This window comes from Mus pahari, chromosome 4 (assembly GCF_900095145.1).
Source record: "Mus pahari chromosome 4, PAHARI_EIJ_v1.1, whole genome shotgun sequence".
Classification (NCBI taxonomy): domain Eukaryota; kingdom Metazoa; phylum Chordata; class Mammalia; order Rodentia; family Muridae; genus Mus; species Mus pahari.
In genome coordinates this window covers 44,593,615-44,610,371 of record NC_034593.1, presented here as the reverse complement: position 1 = coordinate 44,610,371, position 16,757 = coordinate 44,593,615, and the positions used below count along the sequence as shown (strand labels likewise).

Genomic DNA, 16,757 nt, shown 5'->3' with positions numbered 1-16,757 from the left:
AAAAAAAAAAACATTAGAATACCCATGGGCTAGTGCTATGAAAGGCCAATGTTGAGTCAAATGTACTGGGATTAAAGGCGGGTTTTAGTTTTTTCTCCTGTGTGCACACAGGTGCACACAGGCCATGAAAACCACATGCAGGTCAGAGACCAGCTCAGGAGCTGGCTGTCCCCTGACCCGTGGGATGCAGAGACCAAGTACCTCCAACCTCTGGGTCTTCCTTCCATGGAGCCCTCAGTTTGGACTTTTAAACCTGTCAGTTCTTTAAGTCCAAATTTCTTTATCTTTTTTTTTTTTTAAGGGAGGGTCTTACAGTCTAGTCCTCAGTGGCCTGGAACGCTCTATAGACCAGGGCTGCCTCACCCGCCCGACTCAGCTGCCTCTGCCTCCTGAGTTCTAAGGTTAGAAGCACACACCACCACGCCCGGCATCTTCATTGTCTTAGTAGTCTTCCTGTTTCCTAACATGAGCCTAGTTTTATTGAAGGTAGAAATATAAGGTATTATAAATCTTGATTTCTCATATTTTCTTGGTACTTTGGGAGACCCAGCAGCAGAATTGGTGTCAATTACATGCAACCACCTTTCCCAGGAAGAGTGCACCCCAGGAAAGCTACTGTCTTTCAGGTCTGGGGAGAAGGTACAATGTTTGCTGGGCAAATCTGAGGACTGAGCTCTGTCACCAGCACTCATAGCAGGTAGTGCGCCTGTCACCCCTGTACCCCACCCCGGCAGCATCCAAGCAGACAGGTGGATCTTTGTGAGTTCCAGGACAGCCAGAGCTACATAACAAGGACCTGTCTCAAACAAAGGTATGTGAATCCTGTATTCAGGGCTGGCAAGATGGCTCAGGCATGCAAAGGTGCTTGCTACCTTGCCTGACAACCTTAGTTCAATCCCCAGGACCCATACTGTGAAAGGAGAAAAACAACCTCCCAAAAGTCCACAGGCATGTGTGCATCCATACATGTGTGCATGAGTATGCACGTATGCACATGCACACGCGCACGTGCACACACACACTAAATGCATGCAATTTAAATTAAAGCATCTCAAAAATAAATACAGTTCGATGTCCCACCAAGCATGCTGCTGTCCGTGATTCTGCTACTCCAGAGCCGGGGGCAGGAGGGTCCGGACTATCGAGAGTGTGAGACAAGCCTGTGCCACTGAGCAATACCCTGTCCTAAGGATTCGGAGGCTGGAGAGACAGCTCAGCGGACAGGAGCGTCTGCTGCTCTTGCAGAGGACTAGGATGTGGCTCACAACAGTCAGGAGCTCTAGTTCAGTGACCCCGCACTGTCTTCTGGGCACCAGGCACACACTTGGTACATAAAATGAAGTGAATGAAAACTCGCTTTAAAGGACGCCGCCTCGCCTCGTTCTCATGACCTCTGCTCCTGCGTTATCACCTCTGGTCACTGTAACTTGCCCCTGAGGCCTCTTCAACAAAAGCCAGTTAATGAAGCTTTGGCTTTACCCTCAACATTCACCTAGGATCTTGTCCTTTGTCACTTTTTTTTTTTTTTTTTTTTCAAGACAGGGTTTCTCTGTGTAGCCCTGGCTGTCCTGGAACTCACTCTGTAGACCAGGCTGGCCCCAAACTCAGAAACCTGCCTGCCTCTGCCTCCCAAGTGCTGGGATTAAAGGCGTGCGCCACCACCTTTGTCATCTTTCTTTTCATTGGCTTTTTTTTTTTTTTAAATCATTTGAATCTGGGATTTCCAGAGTAACCTACCTCAAAACTGACCTGTTTGCACAACTGAACATTTGGGCCCTGAGCTCCTACCCACTCCTGCATGGATTGGGAACTATCAGTTACCAGACTCAATCCCGCCCTGACAGGCAGACAGATGTATAATACAATGAGATTACACAGAAGGACGCAGGATGGGTGGGATTCTCAAGAAAGAGACGCGGAATAGCAATCTTGCAGGAAAATACAGACATTTCTAGCCAACAGTGGGAAACCAGCAAATGATTTGGTTGAACTCTAGGATGACTGAAAGAAGAGGGCACTGTGCACCAGACAAAGGAAGGCTTGTGTTTACTGTTTTTAAGTGAGAACTGAGCTGCCGTCAAAGTTCAAAGCAGGTTTGGCTTCCCCCAGTTCTAAGGAGGAAGCCATCACCCCGGACACGCCAGACAAGCCCTCCGTCATTGGGTTTAGACTTCCATCCGTCAAGGACAGGCTTAGGACAGTTCTAGCCGGGGTTTTGACGGTGGGAGTAACAGGAGAAACTGCAGTGTGAAGCTCGCTGGATTGAGGAAGGAAAAGATACAGGTTACATCTGGGTGACCTGGTAGATCCTGAACTTTATGTGATTTTCATTTACCATGAAATCTCATTCTTTTCTCCAACCACGAGAGACAGGGCTGGGGTGTAGCTTAGGGAGCAGAGCACTGGCTTGATCAGCATGTATGGAGAAGCCTTGGGTTCCACCCCTAGCACAGAAAAATAATACAAAAATTATTCTTAGATTGCATTAAAAAAAAGAAGTAGAGGGCTGGAGAGATGGTTAAGAGCACTGACTGCTCTTCCAGAGGTCCTGAGTTCAAATCCCAGCAACCGAATTCGACTCTCACAGTTTGCTACTCCTTACACCATGTTATCATTCTTTGTGCTTAATAAAATATCTATTTTATCAATTATTACTCTTTAAATATTTGATCTAAGGGGAAACCATATCTTGATTGTTTCTCCATAGTTAAATTTACTATCTTGGGCTGGAGAGATGGCTCAGCAGTTAAGAGCACTGACTACTCTTCCAACGGTCCAGAATTCAAATCCCAGCAACAACATGGTGGCTCACAACCATCCGTAATGAGATCGGATGCCATTGTCTGGGGTGTCTGAAGACAGCTACAGTGTACTTACATATAAATCTTTAAAAAAAAACTTACTATCTTGTCTTCAACATAGTAAAATCTCACTTTTTTTTTATAAACATGAGCCCCTGCTATGTTTAAATAGTGACGGCTGATCGATGATGAGATCTGGGTTAAATCTCAGAATGTCAGGCTATACTCAAGTCTCTGCCACGGCAAAATGACTGCTGAGAGAGGTGTGCAGCAAGACATCAGGAAGGGGCATATGGATAAGACTGGGAAAACCAATCTCAAAGTCAAATGCATTTTTATTTAAGGAATTAAGTTTTATTCAGCTGCCAACATTCTGTGAACAAGATTTTCTCTTTCAATTATATGTATCTAGCACTCAGAAATCAATTGGCAAGTGCAGACTTTGTGGGGATCTGGTTTCTTTCTCTCTGTGTATGTTTAGACAGGCTCTCACTTAGCTCTGGCTGGCATCGAACTGAAGAAGACTTTTTTTAAGCTACCAGACTGATGGTGACCGTGGACACACAGCTCAACTTCCCAGTGGCATAGCCTGAGTTCTTTTCTGACAGATCCGAGAGTGCGGGGCACACCATGCCTGGCTCTTTTGTTTTGAGACAAAGAGGCTCTCAATGCACTAAGTAGTCAGGCTAGCCTTCAACTCAAGGCTATCTATCCTCCTGCCTCAGCCTCACATTATAGGCTCTGGCAGGCCTATAACTCCCATACACCATCAGACCCTGCTTAGGAAAGGTTTTTCAGACTTTATATATACACGGGGGTGAGGAGAGAGCTTAGCCCACAGCTCCATCAGCATAGACACGCCCTGGACTCCACCCCCAGCACTGCACAAACCAGGTGTGTCTGCCCGCAATCCCAGCGCCTGCCCAGGAGGTCAAGACAGGAAGGAGGTTCATGAGTTCAAGGTAGGGCTGGGGATATAAATTCCACCTTCAGGGAGGCCCTGTCTCAAAAACCACAGCAGTAGAGAGCAACTGAGAGAGACATAACATCAACCTCTGGCCTCTACACACAAGTGCACGAACATGTGCACTCTCACACGGAAATGTAAATAAACTGTGTGTGTGTGTGTCTGTGGGTCTGTATCTGTGTGTGTGTCTGTGTGTCTGTGTGTGTCTAAGACAGGGTCTCACTGTTTGCTGGATGGCCTAGAACTTGCTGTGTAGGCCAGGCTGACCTCAATCTCAGATGTGCCTGCCTCTGCTTCATGAGTGCTGGGATTGAAGATGGACACCACCACACCCGGCCCTGGAACCATAACCATTATGTGAAAAAAAATTTTTTTCAAAAAAGAAAGTATTCTTTATTCTAAGCCAATGACTGACTTAAAATCAGGCCCTATGTGTAAGGACTATTCCTACTACCTGCTCACTGCTGCCGCCGCCGCCCTCCACCATCACCACCTCCTTCCTCCTCCTCTTTTTTGTTTTTTTTGTTTTTTTTTAATTTTATTTTTTTGGCTGTTCAAGAGAGGGTTTCTGTATAGTCCTGGATGTCCTGGAACTCACTTTGTCAGTGGTTCTCAACCTTCCTAATGCTGTGACCCTTTAATCCAGTTCCTCATGTTGTGGTGACCCCAACCGTAAAATATTCTCGTTGCTACTTTTTTTGTTTGTTTGGTTGGTTTGTTTTGTTTTTTCAAGACAGGGCTTCTCTGTTTAGCCCTGGCTGTCCTGGAACTCACTTTGTCAGTGGTTCTCAACCTTCCTAATGCTGTGACCCTTTAATCCAGTTCCTCATGTTGTGGTGACCCCAACCGTAAAATATTCTCGTTGCTACTTTTTTTGTTTGTTTGGTTGGTTTGTTTTGTTTTTTCAAGACAGGGCTTCTCTGTTTAGCCCTGGCTGTCCTGGAACTCACTTTGTAGACCAGGCTGGCCTCGAACTCAGAAATCTGCCTGCCTCTACCTCCCAAGAGCTGGGATTAAAGGCGTGCACCACCACACCCGGCTCTCATTGCTACTTGACTGTAATTCTGCTATTGTTACGCATTGTACTGTAAATAACTGTGTTTTCTGATGGTCTTAGGTGACCCCAGAGAAAGGGTCTCTCCATGCCAAATGGGGTTGCAACCCACAGGCAGAGAGCCAGTGCACTAGGAAGACCAGGCTGGTCTCGAACTCAGAGATCCATCTACCCCTGTCTCCCAAGTGCTGGGATTGAGGACAGAAGCAGGTGGACTTCAGTGAGTTAGAACCCAGCTGTGGTACAAAGAGGGTTCCAGGACAGCCAGGACTGCACAGGAGGACGGCCTCTAAATTTATTCATTAATTAAAATGTTCAGAAAAGCAAAACATAACAAAACAAAAGCCAGACGCACTGCCCATATCCCTTAGACAATGGAGGTTTATTTGGTTCATAGCTTTATAGGTAGGTAAGCACTCCCAATAACCCATTAATCCATAAATGAGATTAATTCACTAATCTATGAATTAATCCCTTAACCAGTCCACAGATTAGTGTAATTAATCTATGAAGGGATTAACCCATTCATAAGTTTAAAGGACTCAGTCACCTCCCAATTGTCCCACCTCCAAGTCTCATGATTTAGGAGCTTGGGAATTATATTCCCAACACCTGAACTTGGGAGACAAATTCATGCCATAGCGTCACTGGCTCACACTTGCACCTGGGTTAACTGAGCAACTTTCCCCACAACTGCTAACTCCAGAAGATGCACACACCAGAAGCTTTCCCGCCTCCACAGGTGTCGTCTACACTATACTGGCTGGGTTTGTGCCAACTTGACACAAGCTAGAGTCATCAAAGAGGAGTTGAGAAAAATGCCTCCAAGAGCTGTAAGGCATTTTCTCAATTAGTGGTCACTAATGGACAAGGGCCCAACCAATTGTGGGTGGTGCTGGTAGTCCTGGGTTCTACAGGGAGGCAGGCTGAGCGAGCCAGGGGAAGCAGGCCTGTGAGCAGTACCCATCCATGGTCCTGCCTCCAGGTTCCTGCCATGTGTGAGTTCCTGTCCTGACTTCCTTCAGTGATGAACAGCGATGTGGAAGTGTAAACCAAATAAATGAACCCTTTCCTCCCCAACTTGCTTTCCATTTGTGGTGTTTTGTTGCAGCGGTAGTAACAACCTAACCTATTTTTGCTTTTAAAAGAAAAATTCACCTTACACACAGCTAGCTCTTATTGCCATGTACACAATTCTCTTTCCTTAGCTTCTGCTAGGATCCAAACACGGGGCCTTGTGCGTCCTGGTGAGCACCCCCTGCTGAGCTGCACCCAATTCCCATACGTCTCCCTTTACTTTCTCTATACCATAGTCTAGCCAAACGACCAACACTGGCAGCCTGCAGGGGCTAGGGACATGATCAGTCAAGAAAGTGCTTGCCCAGCTGACTCTGAACCCTCAGCACCTGTACAGCTGCGTTCCCAGTCCTGGAGAAGGGCTTCCTAGTCAGACTCATGGAACCAGTGCGCTCCAGATCCGGTGAGGAGACTACCTCAAATCATAAGCTAGAGAGCACCCGAGGAAGACTCCTGACATCAACCCCTAGAGCCTAGACTCACCTCACTCACATCCACACACATAAAATAAACGCAATTTTTTTTTAAAGATTTATTTATTTATTATATGTAAGTACACTGTAGCTGTCTTCAGACACTCCAGAAGACGGTGCCAGATCTTGTTACGGATGGTTGTGAGCCACCATGTGGTTGCTGGGATTTGAACTCAGGACCTTTGGAAGAGCAGTCGGGTGCTCTTAACCTCTGAGCCATCTCACCAGCCCCATAAACGCAATTTTTAAAGCAAAGGGACCCGAGAAGGGTTGATCTCTTAACTTAGATGATTTGCCCTTTACTGTTACTAGGGGTAAAACTCTTTGAGGAAAGGGTGAGTATAGAAATGGAAACATCATGCCTCAAGGGAAGAAGGATGGAGGAGCAAATCAAACCTGTTCCAAGTAGATGGATGTAGGAGACTGCAATGTAAAGCAGTTGCTTAAGGGAGTCGGTGGTCCCAGGTTTCATATGTGGGGGGGGCAGTTTGTTTGAGACAGGGTCTCACTGTAGTCTCCCTGGTTGTCCTGGGACTAACTATATACACCAGACTAGCCTTGAACTCACAGAAATCGCTTGCCTCTATCTCCCAGAATACTAGAGTTAAAGACATGGGTGCTCCCCACCACCACCACCAGCACCTCCATTTCACCTGTTTTAAGGAGTAGTAATAAGTAACCCTTAGTGGTTTTGCAATAGTGTCGAGGTTTACAGCACCAGGAGGCCCCTGACTTGTCAAGGATCTTCACTCTGCAGTCGCAGATCCCAGTTCTTCAGAATCCCAACCTGGCTGCCTCTTGGACTTCCCTACTATGATTACAAAGTCTCAGTAGCTACCTGGGAGAGGGTCTGTTTTTGCAACAAGAGATAGGATGTTGGCAAACCACCTAAGAACCACCACATATAAATGCCTCAATGAGAAAACAGATTTTTTTTTCCCTAGATAAATTGGTTATTATACAGAAAACGCCTCAAAGGCAACAGGTTTTACTCCCACAATACTTAGCATCTGTACAATGCTCAAAAGAATTCCTAGAGATAACGGAGGGTTTGTTGTTGTTGTTTTTAAACTGGGGTGTTTGGGGTTTGTTTGTCTGAGACAGGGTTTCTCTGTGTAGCCTGTCTAGCCAGGGCTCTCCTGGAACTAACTAGACCACGCTGACCTCAAACACAGAGATCCTGGTCTCTGTGAGATCTGCCTGCCTTTGCAGCACTCTTAAGTGCTGAGATTTAAGCAGAGTTCCCCCATGCCCGACTTGTAACGGAGTTTTCTATGCTTGAGAAATTTCTGAGTTTCTTTCGGTCATGCCCCCCCCCACAGATTCCCAGCCCAAAACTCTCACTCAAGCAATGGGGGTGAGGGTAGGTGGGGGGGTGACCGCCCCCGACACCTCTGTCACGCAAAGTGTGGACCACAGACTCATTGCATGTGCGTTATAGGGGAGCTTATCAAATCAGAACGTGCTTTTTTTGAAAAACAAGATGTCCCAGGTAAACCTGATGCACATTAGAGGTGGAGGAACAATGCCTGAGAAGTTTGATATATACAAACACACTTTCCCACGCCACGGGGCGCACCGCACACTCCAGTCCAGACCCAGGGTGAGGTCCGGACACCCGCCAAGAAGGGACGGCACTCCGCTGAGACAGCGTCCCCGCCCCACCGGCTCACCTTGATGCGCTCTCCATCAATGTCCACGGCTCGCTCTCGGAAGTCCACCCCGATCGTGGCCTCGGTGCGGTCGGGGAAGCGGCCGGCGCAGAAGCGGTAGGTCAGGCACGTCTTGCCCACGTTCGAGTCGCCGATCACGATGATCTTGAAGATGCGGGAGCGGGCGGGAGGCAAACAGCCAGACGCCCCTGACACCGCACAGCTGGACGAGAAGCTGCCCTCCAGCGACGACTCCATCTCCGAAGTCATCCTCCCGCCCCGCCCCGAGCTGAGCCGGAGCAGAGAAGCCGCGGGGATGACGCCACGCCAGCGCCAGCGCTCCCAGGCAGTGACACAAGACGCCCCGCTCGCCACAGCCCGCGGGCACCGCGGCGCGCGTGCGCGTGCGAGCCGCCCCTGCCCACCCAGGTGTGGCGCCCCGCTAAGGCCCCGGCGCGCGCGCAGTAGGCCTCCGCCAGCCGCTGCGGTGTACCGGGAAAGAGGCGTCGGCGCTCCCTGGCTGGAGTGCGGCGCAGAAGGGCCGCCCGAGGGACCTCTATGTGTGGCGCTCCAGCCTTCCTTCCGACCGCCTCGCCACGTCCGAGGTTCCCAGGCTCCGGAGGAAGCGGCGCAGCTCCCGGGGGCGGGGAGAGAGACAGCAGAGAGGAAGGAGGCGCGGCCCGGATGCTGTCTCGCGAGAGGCGGCGGCGCAGTGGCGTCGTGGCCTCCGGATCACAGTCCGGGTTGAGGCTTGGAGCTGGGCTCTGAGCATCATCGCCTGTGCTCACCGCTTCCTCCGGGCCTCCGGGGAGCGGGGCGGAACGGCGTGGGCAGGAGAGGGAGAGGCTGCTCAGCTCCTGAGCCTGATCCTGACCGTAGAGACTGGCCTCTGCCTCCCCGGTGCTGCGATGAGAAGGGTGCACTCCCACGCCCCGCTCAGTGTGTTTTGTAAAAGAGAAAAATTGTTTTCGGCTGGTTTGAGCAACACAGAGCATCTCTGTGTTTCTCTTCATCTCCATAGAGTTCCAGGACAGCCAGATCTCCGTGAGGCAGGATCTCTCAGTCAAGCAGAGCTCAGTCCATAGAGCTAGTCTTGGTAGCTAACTTGCTCTGGAGATTTCGTCCCAGTCTTCCAAGGTAGGAATTACAGGAGGTCTTCCATGCCTGCTCAGCATTGCCCCGGGTTCTGGGGATCCAAATTTAGAACCTCTTACTTGCCCTGAAAACACTTTTAAGTAGCGAGCCATCTCCTTATTCCCTTCTTTCACATCCAGCCCCCCTCCCCCGACAGGATTTTCATATTGTAGCTAAAGCTGGCCTAGAACCTCACTGTGTACCCAGGCTGGCTCTGAACTTGTGGGAATCTTGTCTCAGTCCCCTGAGTACTAGGGTTACAGGTGTGACCACTATGCCTAGCTGAATTTTTCCATTGGTTTTTTTTTTTTTTAAATGCCACTGAAGCTGAGTGTAATACCACACGTCTATAATCCCAGTACTGAGAAGGCTGCGACAGGAGAAGGCTGCGACAGTATGCTAGTGCTTACATGGAGAGGTTTTGGAGTCAACCTGAAGGACCTGACTTTGTAAGTCAACATGTAAGTCAAGTTCCAATGCCAGTTGATGAACTGTCAATGAAACTCCTAGGTGAGAAATGGCACCTTCTCAAAGAGGCAGAGGTCAGGGTGTATGCCCTGCTCCTCAAGTGATGCCGTGAGGCTAAGGTGATGTCTGTCCTATATAAGTGGTAGCATTAAGGAAATGCTCTGCAGGAAACTGGTATTTCATAAATGGCCACTGAATCTGTCCAGCTTCATCCAGAAGAGTGATGGTGCCTTTTCTCATCCTGGAGACCAAAAAAAGACTCCCCCTAGAACAAGAAGAAAAAAATTTTTTTTATCGCACAAAAATGATTGCTATACAACTATCCCTAGAAAAAAGCCCTGGAAGAAAGCTGCTGATCCCTTTGCCTGAATTTGCAGACATGAGACCAGCGAGAATTAGCCTCCATTACATGGTTCATGGTTCATGAGATAATTTCACCACATGTGTTCCGTGTTGGCAGCGTTTTTTCCTAGGAGGACTGAGATTTCTCACACTCTTTGAATGCTTAGTAATTGGGCTTACGTCCCAGACATTTTGAACATTTCATTTTGAGACTTGGGTCCTATTGAAATTCCAATAAAAATGCAGAACTGTATGATATGATGATAGATAGTACATGCTGAGGCAGGAGGATAATCATGATTCAAGTTCAGCCTGCCTGCTGCCATGATGATCATGGACTAACCCTCTGAAAATGTAAGCAAGCCCCCAATTAAATGCTCTATTTTCTAAGTTGTCTTGGTCATGGTGTTTTGCTACAGCAATAGAAGAGTAACTAAGACAGAGGTCTTCTTTCTCTCCCACTAAGGAAAAATGCTTATATTTAACACAATGAACGTTCTTTCACTTAAGTGGGAATGAGTGGACACGGATGCTTGGATAGAATCTCTGAATGTCTTCAGTGCATAGCACTTCTGTAAACCAACCCTGTGTACTCTCAGGAAACACCTGGCCCTTGGGCTCTTCCTGCCTCCATGGGAGACCTGAGGCATGAAGAAGTGATACAAGGTACTGTACTGTTTATAACCATTTTGGTGTTGCACTGTGGGATGTTGTGGTTGGGCCCTAGTTACTTCTTCCAGAAATAAGACTCAGACTCAAAATCTGCAAATATCTTGGCCATATAGCTAGGTTCGTCTCTGACTAGATATAACTTAAAATACCCCGTTTATTCTAACCTACATTCTGCTATGTGGCTGGTTACCTGTGCTCAGGTACCATGAGTTCATCCCATTGTATCTTTCTGGCCAATCTTCCCACTTCCTTCTCTCCCAGAATTCTTTCTCCCACCTTCTGTTTCCTGCCTAAGCCACAGGCCATAGGCTTTTAAACTGATAGGTGATGTATCCATACAATACACAAAGATGTTCTCAATACAGGGTGTCTTATAAAGAGCATCTTAGAAACTTCATCTTCTGGCTTTCGGAAAGCAGCAGGATGAGGAGGTGTAATAGGCAGGAGTAAATTCCACAGGGTCCCAGTTAGCTAATTCAGTGCATGGTGATGGAGAAGACAGGACAGCCTGTTCTCTCTTCCTTTCTGGTTGTGACCAGGACAGTAGTGACCATGTGTTAGAAAGGAGGAAGTGAGCAGGACACCTGCCTTGGATCTAGTGCTGAGAGACTCAAGCCACGAACCACAGCTGCAGATTTTAAGTGAATCTGAGCAAACCATGTTGATAGATCAGGTGTGTGTTCCAGTAACGGATGAAGGAAATGTCTAGAAAAGCTAAGGATACAGGTTCTCAAGGATCAAAACAAATTAGGAGGAGAGTCAGAAGTTAGGCTAGATTAGATGGGATTAAAGTTCAATATAATGGAGACTGAGAGATGGCTCAGTGGTTAAGAGCACTGGGTGCTCTTCCAGAGGCTCTAGATTCAATTCCCAGCACCCACATGACAACTCACAACTGTCTGTAACTCCAGTTCCAGGGGATCTGACACCTTCACACAGACATACAAATGACATATAGAATAAAAATAAACAGATCTTTTTTGAAAAGTTATATACAATGTTTCCTGGTGTGGTGGTGTGTGCCTGTAAGAACAGAGTTTGGCCCTGTAGGTGGAACAACAATATGAACTAACCAGTACCCCCTGAGCTNGANTCTCTAGCTGCANATGTAGCAGAAGATGGCCTAATCGGCCATCATTGGGAAGAGAGGCCCCTTGGTCTTGCAAACTTTATATGACCCAGCACAAGGGAAGGCCTGGGCCAAGTAGTGGGAGTGGGTGGGTAGGGGAGCAGGGGCAGGGGCGGGGGGTATAGGGAACTTTCGGGATAGCATTTGAAATGTAAATAAAGAAAACAAAACAAAACAAACAAACAAACAAAAAAACCAGAGTTTGGGAACCGGAGGCCAGAAGCTCGTAAAATCAGGGCCAGCATACTTTTAGTCCAACCTCAGATATACAGCCAGGCCCTGACCATGTCACAAACAAGTAAATGGGGAAAAAATATTTTGAGACAGAATTTTTATGTAGTCCTGGCTATCCTGGAACTCAATATATAAACCAGGCTGGCCTTGAACTCACAGAAGTCATCCATCCAGCCTCTGCCTCCTAAGTGCTGGGATTAAAGGCGTGCGCCACACATGTGGCCAAAAAAAAAAAAAAAAAGTGGAATTTATGAAAGAAACTGGGGTACAAAATTTGACAGGATGACTTCAGATTTTGTAAAGAATAACATTTTGGTATAGATAGCAATGCTCTTCAGACACAAAAATATAGTGAAACACAACTTGATGGTTTATACTAAAAGCTTTTTCTAAAAAAAAAAAAAAAAAATAGCATGAGCATTGCCTAAACATTCTGGAAACACTCCAAGATAAGCAATTAGATAAAATAGCAAAGGTTTTTAAAAGTCATGTATGCAATGTCAAGACAGTGGTAGAACATATAATTGGCATGTACAAGGCATGGGTTCAAAAGGAAAAAAGCTGATGGTTTATCAGCCAGGTAAGGTGGCACACAGCCATGATCCCGGGTCCTCAGAAGGGCAAGGCAAGAGGATCCCAAGTTCAAAGTCAACCTGCTGAGCATAGCAGGAGCTGCTCTCAAGCCAATAGTATACCTACTATGTCCTCATAATGCCAAATAAAAAATAAATTAAAAGGTTCAGTGGTAAACACTTGCCTAACAAGGCCCTGCATTGATCCCCAATACCAAATACCCTCAAAATGTCAACAGTTCTCTTGGAATAGCATTTATGAATGACTAAACTTGTTTTTTTCTACTGTAGATTTATATATCGAAAAAGAGATTTCTCCAAAATAGGATGATGGGACTGACTGTTAAACTGTTCACTGCTGCCCTCTGGTGGCTACACAGGGAGAATGCGCTCTTTTCCACAAGCCATTTTTAGTAACATAATTAAAAAGTAATACTGGAGCTAAAAGAGTAATTTAATGGTAGAGCACATTCTTAGCATCTGTGAGGCACATTTGATCTCTAGTACCAGAAGTATTTATTTTTAAAAGTCACTTAGTTACAACTATCATTTTATAGTTGATAAATATAAAAGTCAAAAAACTTAAAGACACTTTTCTGCTGGGGACATAGCTCAGTTGGGAGAGTGCCTACTTAGCATACACAAAACTCTGGGTTCAATTTGTAGAGCTTCATAAAACTGGGTGCGGTGATGCACTCTAATCCCAACCCTTGGGAGATGGAGTTGGGACACCAGACTTTCAGGAGCATCTTCTCTGAATTCTACACCATTTCTCCACCAAACCTCTCTTCATACTTCTTTCCCGCTGGAACTACCTTTCCTCTTTACAACCCCCCTTCTTCATGTATTTCTTCAACTGGGTACAAATCATTCTTTCTGGGCTATTATATATCAGTTACATCCTCCTTTTCCTTTTGGTTTAAATCTATGTACAATTACAGTATGTACATGTTGATGAGTGTGTACTGTGTGTGCACCCAGATGGATGACAGAGGTTAATGTCAGGTATCCTCTATCTCGGTCTTTTGGGGTGCGGGGAGAAAGTTTCTCAGACATCCTTGTCTGTTCTGGAACTAGCTTATGTAGAGCAGGCCTGCTTCTGTCTCCAAGTGCTGGAACTAAACTCGGGTCCTCTAAAGAGCAGTCAGTGTTCTTAACCACTGAGCCATCTCTCTAGCCCCCATCTTATTTTTTAATTACATATCTGTGCATGTGTGTGAGCAGCCACATCACAACATACTCAGTGGAGTTCCACCATGTGAGTCCCAGGTCAGCAGACTTGCTGTCTGAGGCCATTGCCTGGAGCTACTTTACAGCCGGAGTGCTGAAGACAAGATCTCTGCCTATATCAGGCCATTCGGCCAGCACCCCTGGGATCCTCTAACTCCCAAGGCTGAGATGATGAGTGAGCCTGGACTCTATGGAGGTGCAGAGGTATGAACTCAGGTGCTCCTGCTTGTATAGCAAGACCTTACCAAGATAGCCAATTTCCCCCGCTCCAAGGAAGGTAAGTTTTACTAATTTACTCATTTTAGCTATAAAACTTTACATAGTTCAATTTATCCATTCCTATTTAGACATTCTTCTGTTATTGGATGGGGGGATTTGTTTTTGTTTGATTGTCCTAAGACAAGAGTTTCTCTGTGTAACCCTGGTTGTTTTTGAGCTCATTCTGTAGATCAGGCTAGCCTTGAACTCAAAGAGTGCTGGAATTAAAGGCATTCAACACAACTGCCCAGCAACACTCATATTTTATACAAATATAATTTGTAAAAGTTAAAAATTTGTAGGGTATCAAGGAAAGAATTATAAACTGCTTCCTGAAATATTGGCCCAGTGAGCCATAGCAGGCGATGATGATCAGGAATAATGAAAATAGCAATACTGACAAGAATAACCTTGGGCTACAGTGAAGAAAATAAAAAAAGTTAAAAGTTATATCTAAATGTTTGACCTAGAAATTTTTAGTACAGTGTCTGAGACACGAGCCAGTCTGTAACCTGATTCTAACTTACCTGAAAGCTGCTGGACAATTCCATTATACTGCTGTGGTACAAAACCTTCAGAGTTTGTGCTGTTACTTGGCAATTGAGTCACAGGATCAAAGAAAATGATCTTAGTAATGTTGCACCTTCTGTGACGGCAGATCGAAAATGGAGACCTCTGGGTGTACCATGGTGAGGAATAACAAACTCTAGAGAGGCAAGGAATAGTTTCAATCCTGTTACTTGTTTAATTACCACTAACCAGCAGAAAACATCCCAGATACAACTGAAGCTGAGTGACAAAATTATCTACCTTTTAATAACTCAAAATACCAGCTAGATTTTAGAGTCCTACCTAGAATGTTTGGTCAACACCCTCACTGGAGCCTGTCAATCCTTTTACCAACTTTGGCTCTACTGCCAGAGTTCCTGGCACAACTAAGACTCATAATAGGGATTCATTTATTTACAAGTAAACGCAATCTTGTAGTGAAAACAAATAGTCAGATTCAGCTGTTTTCAGAAATACTGGATTGGTATTTAAAAGCCCAAATATTTGTCCCTGTCCATTTAAAAGCACTGTTGTCTAGGGAAAATTCAAGGTGGTTTCAATGACATAAACTAACAGGTTGGCTTTTCCTTTGTTCTCTACTGGTGTCTCAGTACAGTAAACATGACTTAAGTATCAGAATATTGTGGATGGTAAACCAATCAGAAAGCTTCACAGCTAAAATTCTGGGATCATTTACTTAGTGTAAGAGAAGTCACAATCTATGCTTCCATACTTTGTTGTTTATTGTTTATAGAGACAGGGTTTCTCTACCTGGCTGTCCTGGAACTCACTCTGTAGAGCAGGCTATCCCCAAACTCAAGAGATCCGCCTGCCTCTACCTCCTCAGTACCAGAATTAAAAGAGTGCACCACCGTGCCCAACTGAGACACTGCCTTTTAACTTTGGATATACTTGCCCGGCAGTGGTGGCGCATGCCTTTAATCCCAGCACTTGGGAGGCAGAGGCAGGTGGATTTCTGAATTCAGTTCCAGCCTGGTCTACATAGTGAGTTCCAGGACAGCCAGGGCTACTCAGAGAAAACCCTGTCTTGAAGAAAAAAAAAAAACAAAAAAACAAAAACACCCCCCCCCAAAAAAAAGAACACTTTGGATATAGCTTAGAATTAAAAAAAAAAAAAAAGTCAGGGTAGGTTAGACAGTTGTCAATACTGATTAATACTAACTGCAGATCATTTAATCACATTTCCCAGTGGGCCTGGGCAACAGTTATTTAGTTTTCCTGGGACTTGAATACAGGATCAGGGCTGAGTTTACAGTTTCAAGCACAACTGTGGACTAGAGCTGATAGCTGTGAATGACTCTCACTATGATGTTGAGAAGCTAAACAATCCTGCATACTCTCCAATGCTAGGCTATTAAAAGAAATGTCTAGGTATGTAATATGCATGTCATGAATGTCCTTAATATTCTTTGAAGAATTGGAAACCGAGTGGCATCTTTGGTAGTAAGTCAGTCCCACTAGGTACCTAGGAAGTGCCTGCTTCAAGATGAGCTCATTCAGTGCCAACCAGTGTGACAACAATGGGAAAATAATGGTACTTCTACGCCCACATCCTACCTACAAATGCAAAACCATTCTGACGAACCAAAGATCAATGTGGAAAATATACTGATGTCAATATATATAATAAATAAATGTAAATATATAATAAATATATCTGTAGTATGTTGACATGATTACACAAGGCCAACAGATAGGACCAAGAAGATGAATCTTCTATAGCCATAACTAAGGATTAGGAAATTTGAGTTTATGGATGACCTAAGTTCACAGTTATTGTCACTTCCTACATTCTGTGGGGCAATTATAGTCACAAAAACCTCAACAGGAGTTTGAATGTCTATTACGCATTGCTCTTATCCTTGACTAAGATTGCATAGGTTTACTACGTGGGTGAAGGGACTTGCCACAAGCCTGATGTTGTGAGTTCAAATCCTGGGAATCATACATGGTAGAAGAGAACTACTGCAAAGTGTCTTGGATCTCCAAGTTTATACACAATGAATATAATTTTTAAAAAGATTTATTTATTATATGTAAGTACACTGTAGCTGTCTTCAGACACTCCAGAAGAGGGTGTCAGATCTCATTAGGAGGTTGTGAGCCACCATGTGGTTGTTGGGA

The 16,757-nt window shown here is 45.6% G+C and overlaps 1 protein-coding gene across 1 annotated transcript in view; it reads right to left on the bottom strand.

Annotated features, from left to right (window-relative positions):
- Rab33b (RAB33B, member RAS oncogene family) overlaps window positions 1-8,409 on the bottom strand; it is an 11,374-nt gene extending 2,965 nt beyond the window's left edge. The window contains exon 1 of the mRNA XM_021196660.2: window positions 8,046-8,409. Within this exon, the coding sequence (XP_021052319.1) occupies window positions 8,046-8,294 (249 nt within the window). The 5' untranslated portion in view covers window positions 8,295-8,409. The remainder of the gene's footprint in view (window positions 1-8,045) is intronic.
- Between the last annotated feature and the right edge of the window lie 8,348 nt (window positions 8,410-16,757).